This window comes from Phyllostomus discolor, chromosome 14 (assembly GCF_004126475.2).
Source record: "Phyllostomus discolor isolate MPI-MPIP mPhyDis1 chromosome 14, mPhyDis1.pri.v3, whole genome shotgun sequence".
NCBI lineage: Eukaryota > Metazoa > Chordata > Mammalia > Chiroptera > Phyllostomidae > Phyllostomus > Phyllostomus discolor.
Window position 1 is genome coordinate 15,488,792 of NC_040916.2, and position 15,564 is coordinate 15,504,355.

Sequence of the window (15,564 nt, forward strand, 5' to 3'; positions counted from 1 at the left end):
ACGCCGAAAGCCCGTCCTGACCGCTTTCTGCCTGTCCTCAAAGCCCTCCGCAACCTGGCGGCTCTTCCTTTGTCCCCGAAATGAGGCAGTCAACTCCTCAAATAGGAAAAAACAACCGCAGAAACTTCCTCTGGTGAGGCCATTCGAGACTGGAAGTGACCGGCAGCCTGCCCTGGCGGGGGGCAGATTAAGGAGCCGGGGGAGAAACGCCTCCTCCCAGCTCCCCGGAGGGCAGGAGCGGGCTGGGGGTGGCTCCTTGCCTGCCGACGGTGGTGGCTGTTTGGGATGAGTTTCCCTGTGATGGAAGGGGCAGCCATCGGGCAGACACTCAGAGCAAATTCAGGTTCACAAGGACTGATAACAGGTCGTCCTCTCACTGTATTAGAGGAAACCCTAGAAAACTTCTTCGCTTCTCTCAGTCCCAGTTCCCTCACAGATGAAAGGAGGGAGCCGGGCTAGGTGGTCTTGAAAAGCCCCTCTGCTCCAAAACTTCAGGGCCCTGTAATCAGCTGTTTAATAACCCTGAGAACTTCCCACACCCACCACCACCTCCCCAGAGGCTTGGCCTTCAGAGGAAAGCCGAGCGCCCCTGTCTGTCACTCCGGTGTGGGGAGAACTCGCCCCCCACAGGGGGTTACAGGATCAGAGTCTAGCTTCTGTCCTGCGATCGAACAGGCACTCACTGTCAGTTTCCACTTCTTGCTTCTGGAACTGCTCAAGGAGATTCTGTGCTCTTCTCTCCGGGTCAGAGCCGGGCATCCTCTGTTTGAGATAATCCAGCAGCTTCTGCAAGCACGGGAAGTGAGGGGGCTCTCGGAAGTCCTCTGCGCATTGGTCCAGCCAGGCCCTGAGGATGGAGGCGATGGCGCTGAAAGAGAGAGAGGCAGAGAGTCACTGCACCCCTCTGGCTGAGGGACCGGGGATGAGCCCGGGCACCCAGGGGCTCCCTGGGCACAGCCCGGGCCCCAGCGGGCAGGTGGTCAGCAGAGAATTCACCTAAAAGTTCCTGGCAACGTTCATGGAATTAAGGCACTTGAAAACAAGCTGACTACATTTTATTATTTTAAGCGGTGGTTGAGGACCAGGAGAAAGATTGATAATTTTTTTTTTTAAAAAGGACTCTAATCTTTGGAAAAAGCCATATGGGACAGAAAAAGACGTGCAGAAGGAGACTTAGTGAGTCTTGAAGCAACTTCAAAGCAGCCTGCGCACAGGGAAACCGCCTCCAATTCTGGACTGGCTCCAGTCGGAGACCACAAAACCTACGCTCCTAGCGTTTCAGGGCTTAACTGCCTGGAAATCCCGCTGATGAAAGGAAGTGCCGAGGTCTGGAAAAGATAAATGCACACACTGAATTTGCAAAGATCACCAGGGTTTCAACGTAAGAACCAAGTATGTCCTCACAAAATTATCCTTTTGTTCCTCATGTTACAGGAGAAGCAGGTGTTTCACGTGATGCGAGCAGAGAAGTTCGGTTTCGAAAGGCAAAGGGGGACAACTGGGGACACAGAGCCCTTGTGAAGGTGACTGGGGCGAAACAAGGTCCAGGACACACAGACAGGGGCCGCTGTGTGTTCCCAGCTCTCTCGGGACGTCGTACTTAGAACGTGCATGTGCGATGCTGTCTCCAGGTGGGGGGGCGGCCCCTCGCCCGGTGGGAGAGACAAACAGCTGGCTGACACAAAGGGTAACGAGTTTCGAGTGCTTCGCAGTCAAAGAAGACTCCACGGCCAAGCCCGGCCCACGCTGGGCTGTGGCCCCTGGAGAACGCAGTTCCTGGCCCCAGTAACCACCAGCACCCCGACAGCCCCAGCACGCTCACTGATGACAGGCGGCCAGAGAAGACGGCAGGAACCGTGAATTAGCCAGGGCACGTTTTATTGACAGAGAAATGATGCTTCATTGTAGCTAAGGACCTATGTGGACAAAATTTTCAGCTGAAAAAAAATTTTTTTAAAGATTTTATTTATTTATTTTTAGAGAGGGAAGGGAGGGAGAAAGAGAGAGAGAGAGAGAAACATCAATGTGCGGTTGCTGGGGGCCATGGCCTGCAACCCAGGCATGTATCCTGACTGGGAATCGAACCTGCGACACTTTGGTTCGCAGCCCGAGCTCAGTCCACTGAGCTACGCCAGCCAGGGCCAGCTGAAAAAAATTTTTAATTATTATCTAATTATACTTCAAACAAATTTCTTATTTTAATGAACAAACCTTAAAGAGGCTAAAAGGTAGTACCACCCACATGTGTGGGACTGCAGGCTGGGCTCTCCCAGGTGCCTCTGAACTTCCCGTGTCCCACTTTCCTAGTGTTACGGTCAAGGCCTGAACACGACAGGCGCCAATTTAATGCTTAATTTTTGGAATTGAAATCCAAACAGAAGAAACATAAATTTGCTCACTGTTTTCACTGGAATGGATACTGTTGTTTCACTAAGGTGAACACGAAGGCATTTGGAACTGCACTATTCACATATCAGTATCACAAATAGGTAGCACAAAACCATCAGGTAAAAGTTGGCATTTCAAACCATAGAAGCAACTCAATATTCTCCAAATTATAGTCTGGATTAAATAAAAAGATACACAAAAGTTTCACTCCTTTCCAGAGTGCTAGAAGAAATTAATCTTGGCCCTGAGATTAATTGAAAACATGAGGAAGATGAAATTCAAGAACCTCTAGTCGGCGAACCGTCAGTATTCGGCTCACTGGTTATGTCGTCTGTTATGTATGTATCGGTGTTTCTGTCCCCTCAGATTCCCGTGTTGGAGCCCCCACACCCAAACCGATGGTCTTCTGCTTTTTGAGAGCCCACACATAGACTGATCATTTCCCCTCTCCTCACAAAAACCAAACACCAGAAATTAGAAAAGAAAACGATGAAGAGGCATTCTAGTATTTCATTTTTATAAGGAATGCGACTCTCTCTATGAATTTCCCTCATTCCCGACGAGCAGTGAGCCTCGAGCCGTGGCAGGCACACAGGCGGGGTGATGGCGTAGAACCAAGAAAACTTGGAGTTCTCGCCCATCGTGTTGACTCTCACAGAACAGCCCTGCTCTTCTCGAAAGACGGATGAATTAAGTTAAGCAGTACTACTAACTCAGCTAATATTTCTTAACATTTCAGTGAGAGCATACTTTTCTAATGACGCTGTTGGAAATACAGGTGAGGAGGGATAATAATCCACATTACACGATAAAAATCACCAGCATCCACCTGAGAAAGAGCCCAGCAACCCAGTGACCCTGGTGACCCCTCAGAGCTTCGTAAGTGACCAAGAAACCCAGGCAGACATCAGAGTCACAGGTAAAGAGACGTATAAACTAAATTAATATATCTCGTACTCCTTGACCCCCCATGTTATTTTTAAGATTATAAAACTAATCATTTATTGACAAAGGTAGATACTACAAATGTGTGTAAACTGAAACAGTGAAATATCTACTTCCCCTTCTTCTAACTCCATTCCTGTGAACTGGAGTACACTCTCTCAGACTTTTCTATGGAGACGCACACAAACACACATCTATTTAAATAGAGTATGTATATACAAACCCACAGGGCTTCCCCCCACCGAACAGCACGTACAGTCACCTCTCTACTCTCTACCTCTAGACCTGTCCGTCTCTCAGGGCTAGACGGCGTCACCACACGGATGCACCGTGATCAATATAAGCATTCTTCCGCTGGTGTGCAAGTATCGAAGTTGTTTTTCGGTCCTCACCGTTACACACAACTGCGAAACGTGTATCCCTGTTTGCATCTCTGGGCACCTGTGTGTTTCTAAGGGGTGCATTATAAAGAAGGGAACTCCTGGAAAGCCGCAGCCTCATAGGCCTGCTTTGTAGAGGAACCTACTTAGTTCCGATTGGACAGAAGTGCAAAATGTGTCCCCCGCATCTCCTGGTTGAAGCCAGCTCTGGTCATCAACTCATTGTATCCTTCGTGACCACGCCATTCCCCCAGCTGAGCCTGAGAGGGCTCTGGAAGGTCACTGCAAACCCAGACACTGAATAAGCTAGAATGAGCATTTTCACACAGGAGAAAAATGAAGGGGGATGAGGAAGAAGAAAGAAGAGAAGGGAAAGGCGTGCCCGATCGGCACAACACAGCGCAAAGCAGAGCCCTGCCCTCCCATCGGCAGAGTGTTTTTCAGGATGCCCGGCGGGGGGAGGGAGAGGCTTTCTGGAAAGTCCCAGACAAGGGCCCAAAGCTCACAGTAGCTTCGTGTCTGCCGGTCCTGGGAAGAAACTTTCCGTTCCTGATAGACTAAGAAGCAGATGAAATGTGAACTTGTAAGATTTCAAAAAAGGAGAGCGACATCACACAGCCGTGAGAGAAACCACAGGGCTACTGGCCAATGGCTTCTTCATCTCGGCCTCTTGGTTCCGCTCCGAGATCCAATGCACACACGAGCCAGATCTGGTTAGTTAGGGGGATGCGAGGAGCTTCACCACAGAAGGGAAATCCTGGGTTTGAGCCACGAACTTACAGGCAAGGTGTGACTGTTAAACCAGAGAGGCCACCCGGCTCTGCACGGGAATGGGAACGGGGCCTGGAGAAGCAAGGCCGATGCCCACCCTAGCGGAGCCCCTGTGAGCAAAGGGAACTGGACAGGCCCCTCAACTCCACGATCCGGAGCGGAGACACAATAACACCTGCCTCATCCCCCTGGCACGGACCCGGTGTGATTTCCAGTTACACAGTTATCAGTAAGGACATTTGGAGGTCATCCGGAGAGAAAGCAGTCTTCAAACTACTTGCCATAAGCCACACAAGGAAGGGACTGAAGAAAGGTTAAAATGGCTCAGTGAAAACCAACCAGCACTCACGGACATCAACCCAAAGAATGTGCCACCTCTCCTGGAAAGAAGGATGCAGACCACCTACCCTGCTACCACTCACATTGCTGTAGGCCTGCTGGAGGCAAAGAGTCACCGAGGACAAGGGCCACCCCCAGCCCCAACCACACCCCGTCCCCAGGCATCCTGCATAGGACAGATCAACTCAGAGACATCAAACTACAGCACAAACTGCAGGACATGATTCTTCAGTGACTTGTGAAGACTGAAGAAGTAATTTCTGAAAGCAAACGGGAAGATTAAGACTGTGATGTAGCCTCCACTCAGGAAGGGGACAAGCCAGCTCACAACCTCCTTTTCCGAAGCGCACTCCGGTGGCTCACAGAGCAAATGCCTCCGTCCCTGGGGAGGCGGACATCTGAGTGAGCAGGTTGGGTGTGTGGCCAGGGGCAGGCAGGGGGCCAAACTCCACAGCAGAAGGGACGACCAGGGCTGCTCTTTCTACCTCCCGCATTCTTGGCAACGCGCAAAGCTTTGGAGTACGTGAGCCTTCCCCAACCTACGGCAGGTTTACTGGGGGAAGGAGGACGTGCCAGACGCTGACCTGTGGAACTGGCTGAGATGCTTCCTTCCAAGAAAACAGATCTCTGGGGGGGGGGGGGGGGGTTAACTCACTGATTAAACTGACACTTACCGGGTGCCCTTTATCTTCCCTGTTCACAAAAACTATCTGTGTGGTGTCCGTCACGACAGGAGACTCTAGGGACCCCTAGAAGGGTTTACCTGCGGGAAGACCTAGTCTAGTCAGGGCTTCAGCGAGCGCTTCCCCGAGGGGAGAATGCTAAAGCTGAGATGTGAAGGGTAAGGAAGAGTTAGCAGGGTGAAGACTGGGGCGAGGGCCAAGCCAAGGTCCTGAGGTGAGAGAGAGCGAAACACTCCAAAGGGACATAGGGACCTGTGTAAAGAAAAGAGAGAAGCCCTGGCTGGCATAGCTCAGTGGATTGAGTGAGGGCTGCAAACCAAAGTGTCGCAGGTTCGATTCCCAGTCAGGGTACATGCCTGGGTTGCAGGTCATGACCCCCAGCAACCGTACATTGATGTTTCTCTCTCTCTCTCTTAATCTCCCTCCCTTCCCTTGCTAAAAATAAAATAAATTTAAAGAATCTTTTAAAAAAAGAACAGAGAGAGAGGGGAAGTATAAATCATGATGAGATTTGCTACACTTATTTGATTTCCCAGCCAAGTAGAAATCATACTGAGTGGTAACTGGTTGGAAATAATAGGTAGATGACTCAGCCGAGAGGTAGAAGAAAACAGTGCAAACGTTTAGCCACGCCCGGGCCTTCAACGTGGAGCAGGGGAGCTGAGGTGCGCACTGAGGCTGCTGTTATGCTCAGACCACAGGTTTTTAATGCAGATTTTTTAGGTAAATGGATTAAATCATCAAAAATCCCACGGGCAGTAAAGTACTCTAGAATTGATAAAATGTTTAACTAAAAAACACTTTAGGTATGAAGTCATCTTTCCCATAGTTTGTATGTAACCTCCAAGGCAAGAAGTAGGATTAGGGAGTAAAAGATAGAAAACTGTACTGCAACAACAATTAAAATAAAAAATTAAACATTAAAAAAGGGGGGAAAAAGAAGTAGGATTACAAAAGGAATCGCTCTGTCCATTCAGAGCTCTTTTCCCTCCCCTGAAATCTATTGAAGACAATAATTTGTTACTCGATCATCAGCAGAAGATAAGACGTGAAACACTTTTTCAAAGGCAGCAAAATGTCTTTCTATTTTAGAGTACTCTCCAAGAATCGGTTCCTAATATTGAAGATCTACATGGCGGGTCCTTGGAAGCAACGTGGCCTGTGACGCTGCCACACCCTGAGGGCACCCTGAGGGGGGAGCCAATGTGCTGTGTCCTTCAGGGACAAAGCAGCAACATACACCTTGGCAGTGACTCTGAGCCGGACCTTCCACCTTGTTCTCCTGCTCCCAGTCTTCTAGTCTCGGGGAAGACTGCAGACAGAGGCTGCCCCTGAGACCCCTGGCTGGACAGTGCTCCCTGTGAGGAAGCACAAAGGGAGGCACAGAGAGTGTTTTCTTCTGAAGAAGCCAAGAACGGATGGAAACGTCATCATCTGAAGGTGTCAGGTCATCTCGTAGTGCTTTCCTGTACTTTCCGTTGTACATTTTGGTCTGAGCGGCGAGTGGGGATTAGAAGACCGGGAGGGAAGTGAAAGGGCCATGACGAGAAGCCCAGGCAGATGAATGCCAGCCAAGCCACAGTGAGAGCGGGGCACCAGGAGGCAAGCACAGGGCGCAGGACCCGTGAGGGGCCGTGGGGCAGTCAGAGGAGAGACACAGCTCCCCCCGGCCAGGACAAGGAAGGACAGGACTGTGATAGGAAGGACATCAGAAACACCAGTGAATAGGGAGAAGGGCCAGAGGAGGAGGAGGTGAGCCCGGAACCAGTTACCCAGGGTCCAGGGTATTTACACACCTGTCGTTCATTCCCAAACCACATGGGCAGGCCTGGCATCTGAAGGTGAATTTATAGAAATTGAAGAAAATTACTGTGCAGAGACTTAACTCTGTATCAGCAAACCATAATACTCACTGTATCAGTGACTGCATTCCATTAGAAAAGGACAAAACTAACCTGGCTCCTAGGTGCCCACTTTTGTGAGAACTATAGCCCCTGCTGCTACACAGTCTCTGGAGTTAGACCAGCTGGAATCCTGGTTCGACGGCTCACTAGCTGTGCCCGAACCTCTTTCGGCCTCAGCTGCCTAATCCATAGAATGGGATAATAACGCATTGCTCCTTACAGAGTTATCGTGAAGCCCGAAAAGGACAATACATGTAAAGTATTTAGACTAGTCACTAGGACATAGTGAATACTCAAAAAACATTAGCCACACACACACACACGTATGTATGTATGTATGTATGTATGTATTTTTTAATTGCTGTCTGTGGGACTAGGGCTAAAGTCAAAAGGAACTACACACAGGCTCCACAATGGAGTTGGTAAAAGCTGTGTCCTACTGTGTAATTAACAATTCCGACACTGCCATGCACGTCCCCTGGAACTGAACAGCTTAATGAATGATGGCAGGTGGGAGAGGCCAGTTTTCTCACTGTTGGAGGGGAGTTTACAAATAGGCCAGGGGAGGAGGCTAGAATGATCCTTGTGGTAATGGATTAGAGTTGGAAACATCCTTAAGAACTCCTGGTTAACACAATATAGATCCTGATGATTATACACAGAAACATTTATAATATATGCATTTACGTTAGTCGTATGCACATATATTTCCGAGCCATGTCAGCTGTGGGGGGCTGAAAGTGAGTGGCACCTGTTAGCAACGAGCACACCTCGTACCCAGATCCTGGTTTCTAATACCAGCCCCTAATGAAAGAACCAGGTCTCCTTGAAGAAACGGCTGATTTTAGGCCTGGGGTAAAAAATACACAAGATGAGACTAGAGTATATTGTAGTGCCATAAAGTACAGGAGGACTCAAAGAGAGGGGGGGGGGGGGGAAGCAGCCACGGTGACAGGAATGTGTCCAAGTGACACAGGAATCAACCAAAAGGGCTCCTGATGGCCAAAGCGGGAGGAATCTGAGCCACGAAGTAAATCAAGTAGCAATGTATTAGAACCCAAATGTAACATAAATATCTGTGAGTCCACACTGATTTAAATAAGTGACTAAATAAATTAATAAGTGGGGAAGACACATCTCCCATGCAGAAGTTTTCCAAATAAATTAGACCCTTCACCCTGAAAGAGGGGGAACATAACTCCCCACTCCTGAAATGTGGGTTGTGCATGGTGGCTTCCTTCCCAACAACACAGAGTGAAAAGGGAGGACAAAAGAAGATGTTTTCCGTGGAGAAATCTGAAAAAGGCCACTTCAGCCAGGCGGTCAAGGCCAACATCAGCAGCCATCAACCATGCGGGGAGTCCCATGACCATGCCTGTCTTCAGGGGCATCGGGGGTGATCATTTAATATTCGCCCAGAGGAACAGGGGAGCCGGAATACTGGTAAAAAACCACGTGGTACTCAACCAGGCTTTTAGGTGTCACGTCAAAGTAGAACTTGTCTTTGAAACTCTAAAAAAAAATCATGCCGACAGCACACATGCTTGATATCATGTGATTAGAATGGCGTTTTATCTGATATTCCTCTCGAAGCCTCATAAAGTCAGTCTAGTTATGAGAAAAGTATCAGTCCAATTATGAGAAAAATTCTAATAAAGAAGCATCCCATAACGTGCCTGACCAGTACTCATCAGAACCATTAAGGTCATCAAAACCGAAAAAGTCTGAGAAACTGTCACAGCCGAGGGACGTCCAGGGAGACATGACAACTAAATGTCACGTGGTGTCCTGGTGAGATCCTGGGGCAGAAAGATGCAATTAGGTAAAAGGTAAGGAAGCTGACCAAGTGTGGACTGTAGTTAATAATGTATCAACATTGGTTCATTTATTAAAATGAATGAACTACACTAACGTTAGAAAAACAGGGGAAACTGGGAGGGAGACATACGGGAACTCTGTACTAGCTGCTCAATTTTTTATGTAAATATAAAACAGTTGTTAAAAAACTCTTCATTTAAAAAAATGGATGAACAAGAGGATCCAGCCTAAGTCCTTCAGAGCAATATTCTCATTTTTATCATGAGGAAAGAAGTGGAGGCCACAAGGTGTGGAGGTTAAGGCCTGGGTGAAGTCCCAGATCTGTCACTTGTCCACTGGGCGGCCTCGGACGGACGAGCTCCTTAACCTCGCCACGTCTCAGAGTCCTCGCCTGTAACGCAGGACTATCCACACGTACATGTAGCATGAGACTACTAAAGGATATACTGTACTCACTCCCCAGCACTGTTTTTCAGGGGCCTCGACAACTCTTTATTCTGCAGTTGTGCACAGTCTGAGAAGGGAGTTTTCATGTCACGCACAGGGCTCTAATGAGAACCTCGCAGAGGCTGTCTCTAGTCGCCCCCGTTAGCGTGGAGTGTCCGTCGGCGAGGACAGACGCTACGGGCACCCAGAACAGGAAGCAGGCTCCCAGGCGGACGGCCTGCCCCATCTGGCCTTCCTTCTTGCTCCACATCCCGCCGCCACCTCCTTCCCCAGGAAACAAGCCCAGCTTCCACTTCCCTAACAGCTGTTGGGAGGCCTTGCTGGTGCTGTTCATTCAATAATAAAGCCCAGGAAAATAACCTAGAGTAACGGAAATAATCCCAAAATAAAAGACCTCTGAGTGCTCACAAGCTAAAATATCAGTCACAATACTGATACTACAACCTAGTTCGAGCACATCTGTCTGCAGCCCTATTACTGTGACACAGGCAGATGGGGAAAACCTTGAGCATCTGAGATCCCAATGTTCTTTGTGAAATGTTAGCCCTGAGCCCTGGTTGATGTGTTTCAGTGGACTGAGCACAGGCCTGAGATCCCAAAAGTCGCCAGTTCGATTCCCAGTCTGGGCATGTTCCTGGGCTGCAGGCCAGGTCCCCAGCTGGGGGCGTGTGAGAGACAGCCAACCTCACACATTGGCCCGTTGATGCATCTCTCCCTCTCTTCCTCTCTCCCTACCCCTCTCTCTAAAAGTAAATAAAAATCTTTAAATACAGGCATGCGAGCAAAATGGTGAGAAGCCCAGGTCTTGGAGTCAGCTGGACCTGAATTCAAACACCAGCTGCTCGGTCTCAAAGTGCACCCCCCTGCTGGAGCCTCGGTGTACACGCCGCTGGAGTGAGGGCAGTATCGCACAGCCCACCTCCGACGGTAGAAGGGGGTATGAGGGCCTGGCAGGATGCCTGGGACCGTGAGCGCGGCACAGGCTCTCAGCCCGCGGTGGCGGCCAGCGTGGTGCTGACGGTTCTCATCCTCCTCGTCATCCAGGAGGCCGCAGGGCGGAGCAAGCGACAGAGTCTGTTTGTGAGGTCTGTGTGCCGTCGTCTGCCATGCAGAAAACTCCAGGAGATTCTCGGGTAACTGTGTTTCTTCTGTTTGTATCAACGCTGCTACACTCCTCCTTCGTTGTGAGAAAAGCAGTTTCTGCTTGGAAGCCTGCTCTCTCCCCTTAAACGCACGCTGTTGATCAGAGAGTTCAATGACTTCTAAAACTGCCATTTCTAGTTTTCTTTTTCCAGTATGGATAAAGACAATATCAAGTTTTTTTATGTGGCATGTGACTTGTCCATTTCTTCTTTTGTTTTTGTAAACTTAGACTTTTTAAAAATATTCTTTTCGCATTATAGCCTTTAATTCCCGAAATATGGAGTTTCACATCTCATTTTGCTCTATTCTTCAACCCTCTTTCTCACAACTTTTTCACATTTTTGTCACAACTACTAAGATTAATTTCGATTGCTTTCTTAGAGTATTTGAATTTGCTGGAGTGAATGAATATTGGCTGCAAACTCTCTGGGAAGATTTCTAAATACTTTCCACTGTAAAGTCTCTCAGGCATTAAAGAATCACAGCCAACTTTCTTTATAACTCATCTCCCTTTTCTCTAAAGTGTTTCCACTGTCTTGGATAACTACCGTGTATAGGATTCTCTACCGGTGACTGAAACCCGGTGTCCGGGTTTACCGCTGGTGGGGAAGGATTACAGGGATGCCACTGATGTCACACAACCTGGGTGTGCGGAGGTGAAAGCGCAAGGATTCCCACAGTCCGAGGCACTGCGGTGGTAAAGACTCTGAGAAAACAAAAGGCGGCCGTCTCGGGGCAAGTGAGGAACATCAAAGAAAGCGAACCAGAAGTGATTTCCACATTACAGTGGCTGTTAAAGAAAATAAGGAAAAAAGTGTCATTTCCTGAGGAGTTTCAAACCTCTTTAAGTAAAGTCACATGTCCGGATATTCTGATCTCGGCTCTGTTTCGGAGCGTGGAGATGGATGGTGTTCAGGCTCCACGTGGAGAGAGTCCCTTCTTCACACTCCCCTCGCTTCTGAAGTCAAGGACGGTGACCAGTCTGCACTAGGAAAAGCTTCTTTTTCCCAGCTGGTTCATTTCATTACGCTTTTCTTATTGCTAAATATGTGCATTGATTTTAGAGAGGAAGGAAGAGAGAGGGAGGGAGAGACATCGATGTGAGAGAGAAACATCGACTGATTGCCTCCATGTGCACCCTGACTGGGGATCGAACCCACAACCTAAGTACGCGCCCTGACCCGGAATTGGTTTACTGCCCTAAATAGACAGCATTTTGTCGTGTGAAAACGCCATCAGGGAGGAGGAAAAGGGTACAGGTGGAATGAGCATGGGCAGAGATGTTTCCTTCTGTCCCAGGAAGTGAGTTCCTGATTTTCCGACAGTGGCAACTTCAGGGATGGTGGAAACAAACACGATAGGCCAGTCTAATGCACTAACGTCAGAAGTCACTGGGTGTCGAGGACTCCAACGTCTAGAAGGAATCCTTGGAAGTCAGATTCCTTGCAATAGAAGGGATTCTTGTTTCAGCCAGAGAACTTGAAAGGTTCCCAAGATTGCATAAAGCTGGCATGGGCATGCTCAGGGCTGGAACCACGGGTGGAGGTCAGGGCACAATCTGATTCTTTCCGAAGCGCATGAAGAACACCAGTCGCTTGTGGGCCAAGACACCAGAAATCAATCTTGCATCCGGACTCGTTTCATCTGTATTTCCTCTGTTTCCTTCTTTTAGGTTCTCTTATCCTCTATGCGGTTGATTAGATCCATATTTAGACGTACAGGAAAGACTGGCATCTTGGGACTTAGGAGCCTGTATAAAATGTAAGCCTTGCTCTATGCTTTACAGCAACAACTGAAAACCCAACAATCCCTGAGCATTTTCCTGTCCGTGGTTAAACCCCACAGTGACTCCCCATCCCTAAAACTCGCCAAAACCAAAGGCAACTGCCCTAAAGCAGGATGTTTACTTCTTCCTGCCGTCTGTTTCCCACCTGAAATCACAAGAAGACAGATTCACAGCAAAGGAAAACAGTGGGCATTTTGCCACTCCTTGTCTTACCATAGTGCGCAGTTGTGAGGTCACGATCAATAACAAGTGAATCAAAGCCTCTATTTGTCCTCCTAGTTTACCAAAGCTGGTTACATAGCCTTTCCACCCAAGAAAAGCAGTTAAGGGTGCTTCTCAAAAAGTCAATATAATATTTGGACTACATCTCTGTTTCTGATACTCATTTTCATTTTAAAAAAGCTAAAAAGAAAGCTAAATAAATGTTACCCTATACAGACACCATTGAACTTGAAAGGGCCTCAGAACCCACATATTCCAAGCACTCATTTTTCAGGTAAAAACCTGAAATGGAGAAGTAAAGTGACACGGTCACAGGGCTGGTGGTGACAGAGTGATTGAGGGAGCTCTTGAACCCCAAGTCCTCCAGGCCCCTCCCCCAGGGCCGGTCACCTTCCACCGTCCCACAGTGGGCTCCTGGGCCACCTCAGCGCTTGATTCTCCTAATTACAAGAAGGGACATGAATAAATACATTGCCAAATACGCACGGCCCTGTTCTTGCACGTGGCTGGAGAGTCATAAGGACTCGGGGGTGCGGCCTCATGTCCACACAGCTGGGTTTCTTCCCCGGGCACTGGGGATGGGTCGGGTCAGGGAATTCTCTGCTGGGATCGGGGGCGCACCTTGTGCATTGTAGGGTGACTCACAGCGACCCTGGCCTCGGCCCACTAGATGCCAAACACATCCCCACTCCGAGTTGAAACCCAAGTTTCTCCAGATGTTGCCAAACGTCTTCTGAGGGCGAAACGCCCCATTGAGAACCACCCTGTCGCCACACCCGCTCCGCATTTATCGGCCCTCAGGAAGCCTTCCCTCGCCAGACGCCAGAACGCAGGGGCTTCCTCTCTGTCACCTGTGGGACAGAGACAGGGCTCCCCTGACTGCCCCTCGGGAGGACAAAGCAGGGACCCCAGCCAGTCAAAAAAGGATCAGGACAAGGGCACGTTTAGAGAAAGAGCAAAAAGCTAATGGTGAAGTGAGATGAAGCATAACAGAAGGAGCTCGGGGACAGCAGGGACACGGCAGAACGGGGAATGGAAGGAAAGAAGAGGCCAGAAGACACAGGGGTTAGCATTCCGGTATCTGCAGGACACAGCTACCCATTATCAGATGAAGTGGCATGTTCTCATCAGGCGTAATTTTTTTAAAAGGCAACTCAGTCTGAGAAAAAGGGTCAAGAACTTTCTCCCAATTCACTGCGCGGCCTCGGGAAAGGACCATTGTCCCCAGATGACGGAGTCCTGGGGGAGTTCTGTGTGAAGCTCTTTGTTAAGGCCTGGTGTGCTTAAGGCCGTAAAGCCCTTTAAAACAGCTTACCCTGGAGTTCCGCCCACTTACTGTTCCCGGGGCACAATGACTCTGAACCAAGTTCTGTAACAACAGGCCTTTGAAATAACACAACTCTTCCCAGCCAGGGTACAAATCGATTCTCTTTAACTACTACTTCCCAGAAACCTAGTTAATCTCAAACACCCCCCAGGGAACAGAAAAGCTCTGGGTATTTTTTGGCTGGTTCTCTCCTTGGGGTGTGCAGGTGGCTAGTTGAATGGAAGCTCTAGATGTGACCTGATTCCAAAATATGTGGATAACAACACACGTATTTCTGAATCGGGTCAAGGTAACATTGAACAAGCCTCTGACCTCTCGACTCTCACAGTACCTCCCCTCCCGCATATGCTGAAAAAGATGCATTAGAACAAGGTTCTTTTTAAAAATGTATCATCATCGTTAGTTCTCATGGAAAAACCAAGTTAACAACAACAGCAACAAAACCCCTCTGACCCTACGATGGGGAACTTTAAAGTATGCAGGAGTCACTTGAGGGTATTGTGAAAATGCAGATTCTAATCCGGGTCTGGGGTGGGGCCCCGAGATTCCACATTTCTTTCTTTTTTTAAGATTTTATTTATTTATTTTTAGAGAGGGAAGGGAAGGAAGGGGGAGGGGAGAGGGGGAGAGAGAGAGAGAGAGAGAGAGAGAGAGAGAGAGAGAGAGAGAGATATCAATGTGTGGTTGCTGGGGGCCGTGGCCTGTAACCTAGGCATGTACCCTGACTGGGAATCGAACCTGCGACACTTTGGTTCGCAGCCCGAACTCAATCCACTGAGCTATGCCAGCCAGGGCCTTCCACATTTCTAACAAGCTCCCCAGCGGTGCTGAAACTGTTGGTCCGTGGTCACACTTTGAATAAGAAGGCACTAAGTCTAAGCCGTTCTCCAGAATCATCTATTTCATATTACTGATTACTGAACTCCTGGCCAAGCGTCCTGGAGCTGACCGTCCACTGCCTGCCCACCAAGGAAAGTCCACATTCTCTCGGGAGAAAGTGAAGCCCTTCATGCCACAGCCCCATCCGGCTTCAGCTCCACCGACCCCCTTCACCCCACCCTGTGTAGTGTGAAGCGGCCACACCGATTCTGTGTTGTCCCCTGAAAGGTCATGGACACTGCCTGTCCCCGGTTTGGTCCCACTGTTCCCTCTGCCTGGGTGGCTCTACCACCAACATCTTCACACACCCCCGCTGTGGGGCCTGCCTCAGACATCACCTCCAAGGAGCCTCCCCCAAGCCCTCCAGGAAAAAAGCATGGGTTCTACTCGCCACACCTTGCACTTGGCATTCAAACGTCTATACTGGTGCATCTGGTTTTCTGGAAAGTTACAGCCCATCCAAGAAAAGATAAAACTACCTACAGCCTATTTGGGGAGTTAAAAAGACAGTTTCCAACCTTCACATCCCTGG

The 15,564-nt window shown here is 49.0% G+C and overlaps 1 protein-coding gene across 3 annotated transcripts in view; it reads right to left on the minus strand.

Moving 5' to 3' along the window:
• RGL1 (ral guanine nucleotide dissociation stimulator like 1) overlaps positions 1–15,564 on the minus strand; it is a 218,558-nt gene that overhangs the window by 42,339 nt on the left and 160,655 nt on the right. For all 3 annotated transcript variants that reach the window (XM_028530834.2, XM_028530835.2, XM_028530836.2), the window contains one exon: positions 684–868. In XM_028530834.2, coding sequence (XP_028386635.1) covers positions 684–868 — 185 coding nt within the window. The remainder of the gene's footprint in view (positions 1–683; positions 869–15,564) is intronic.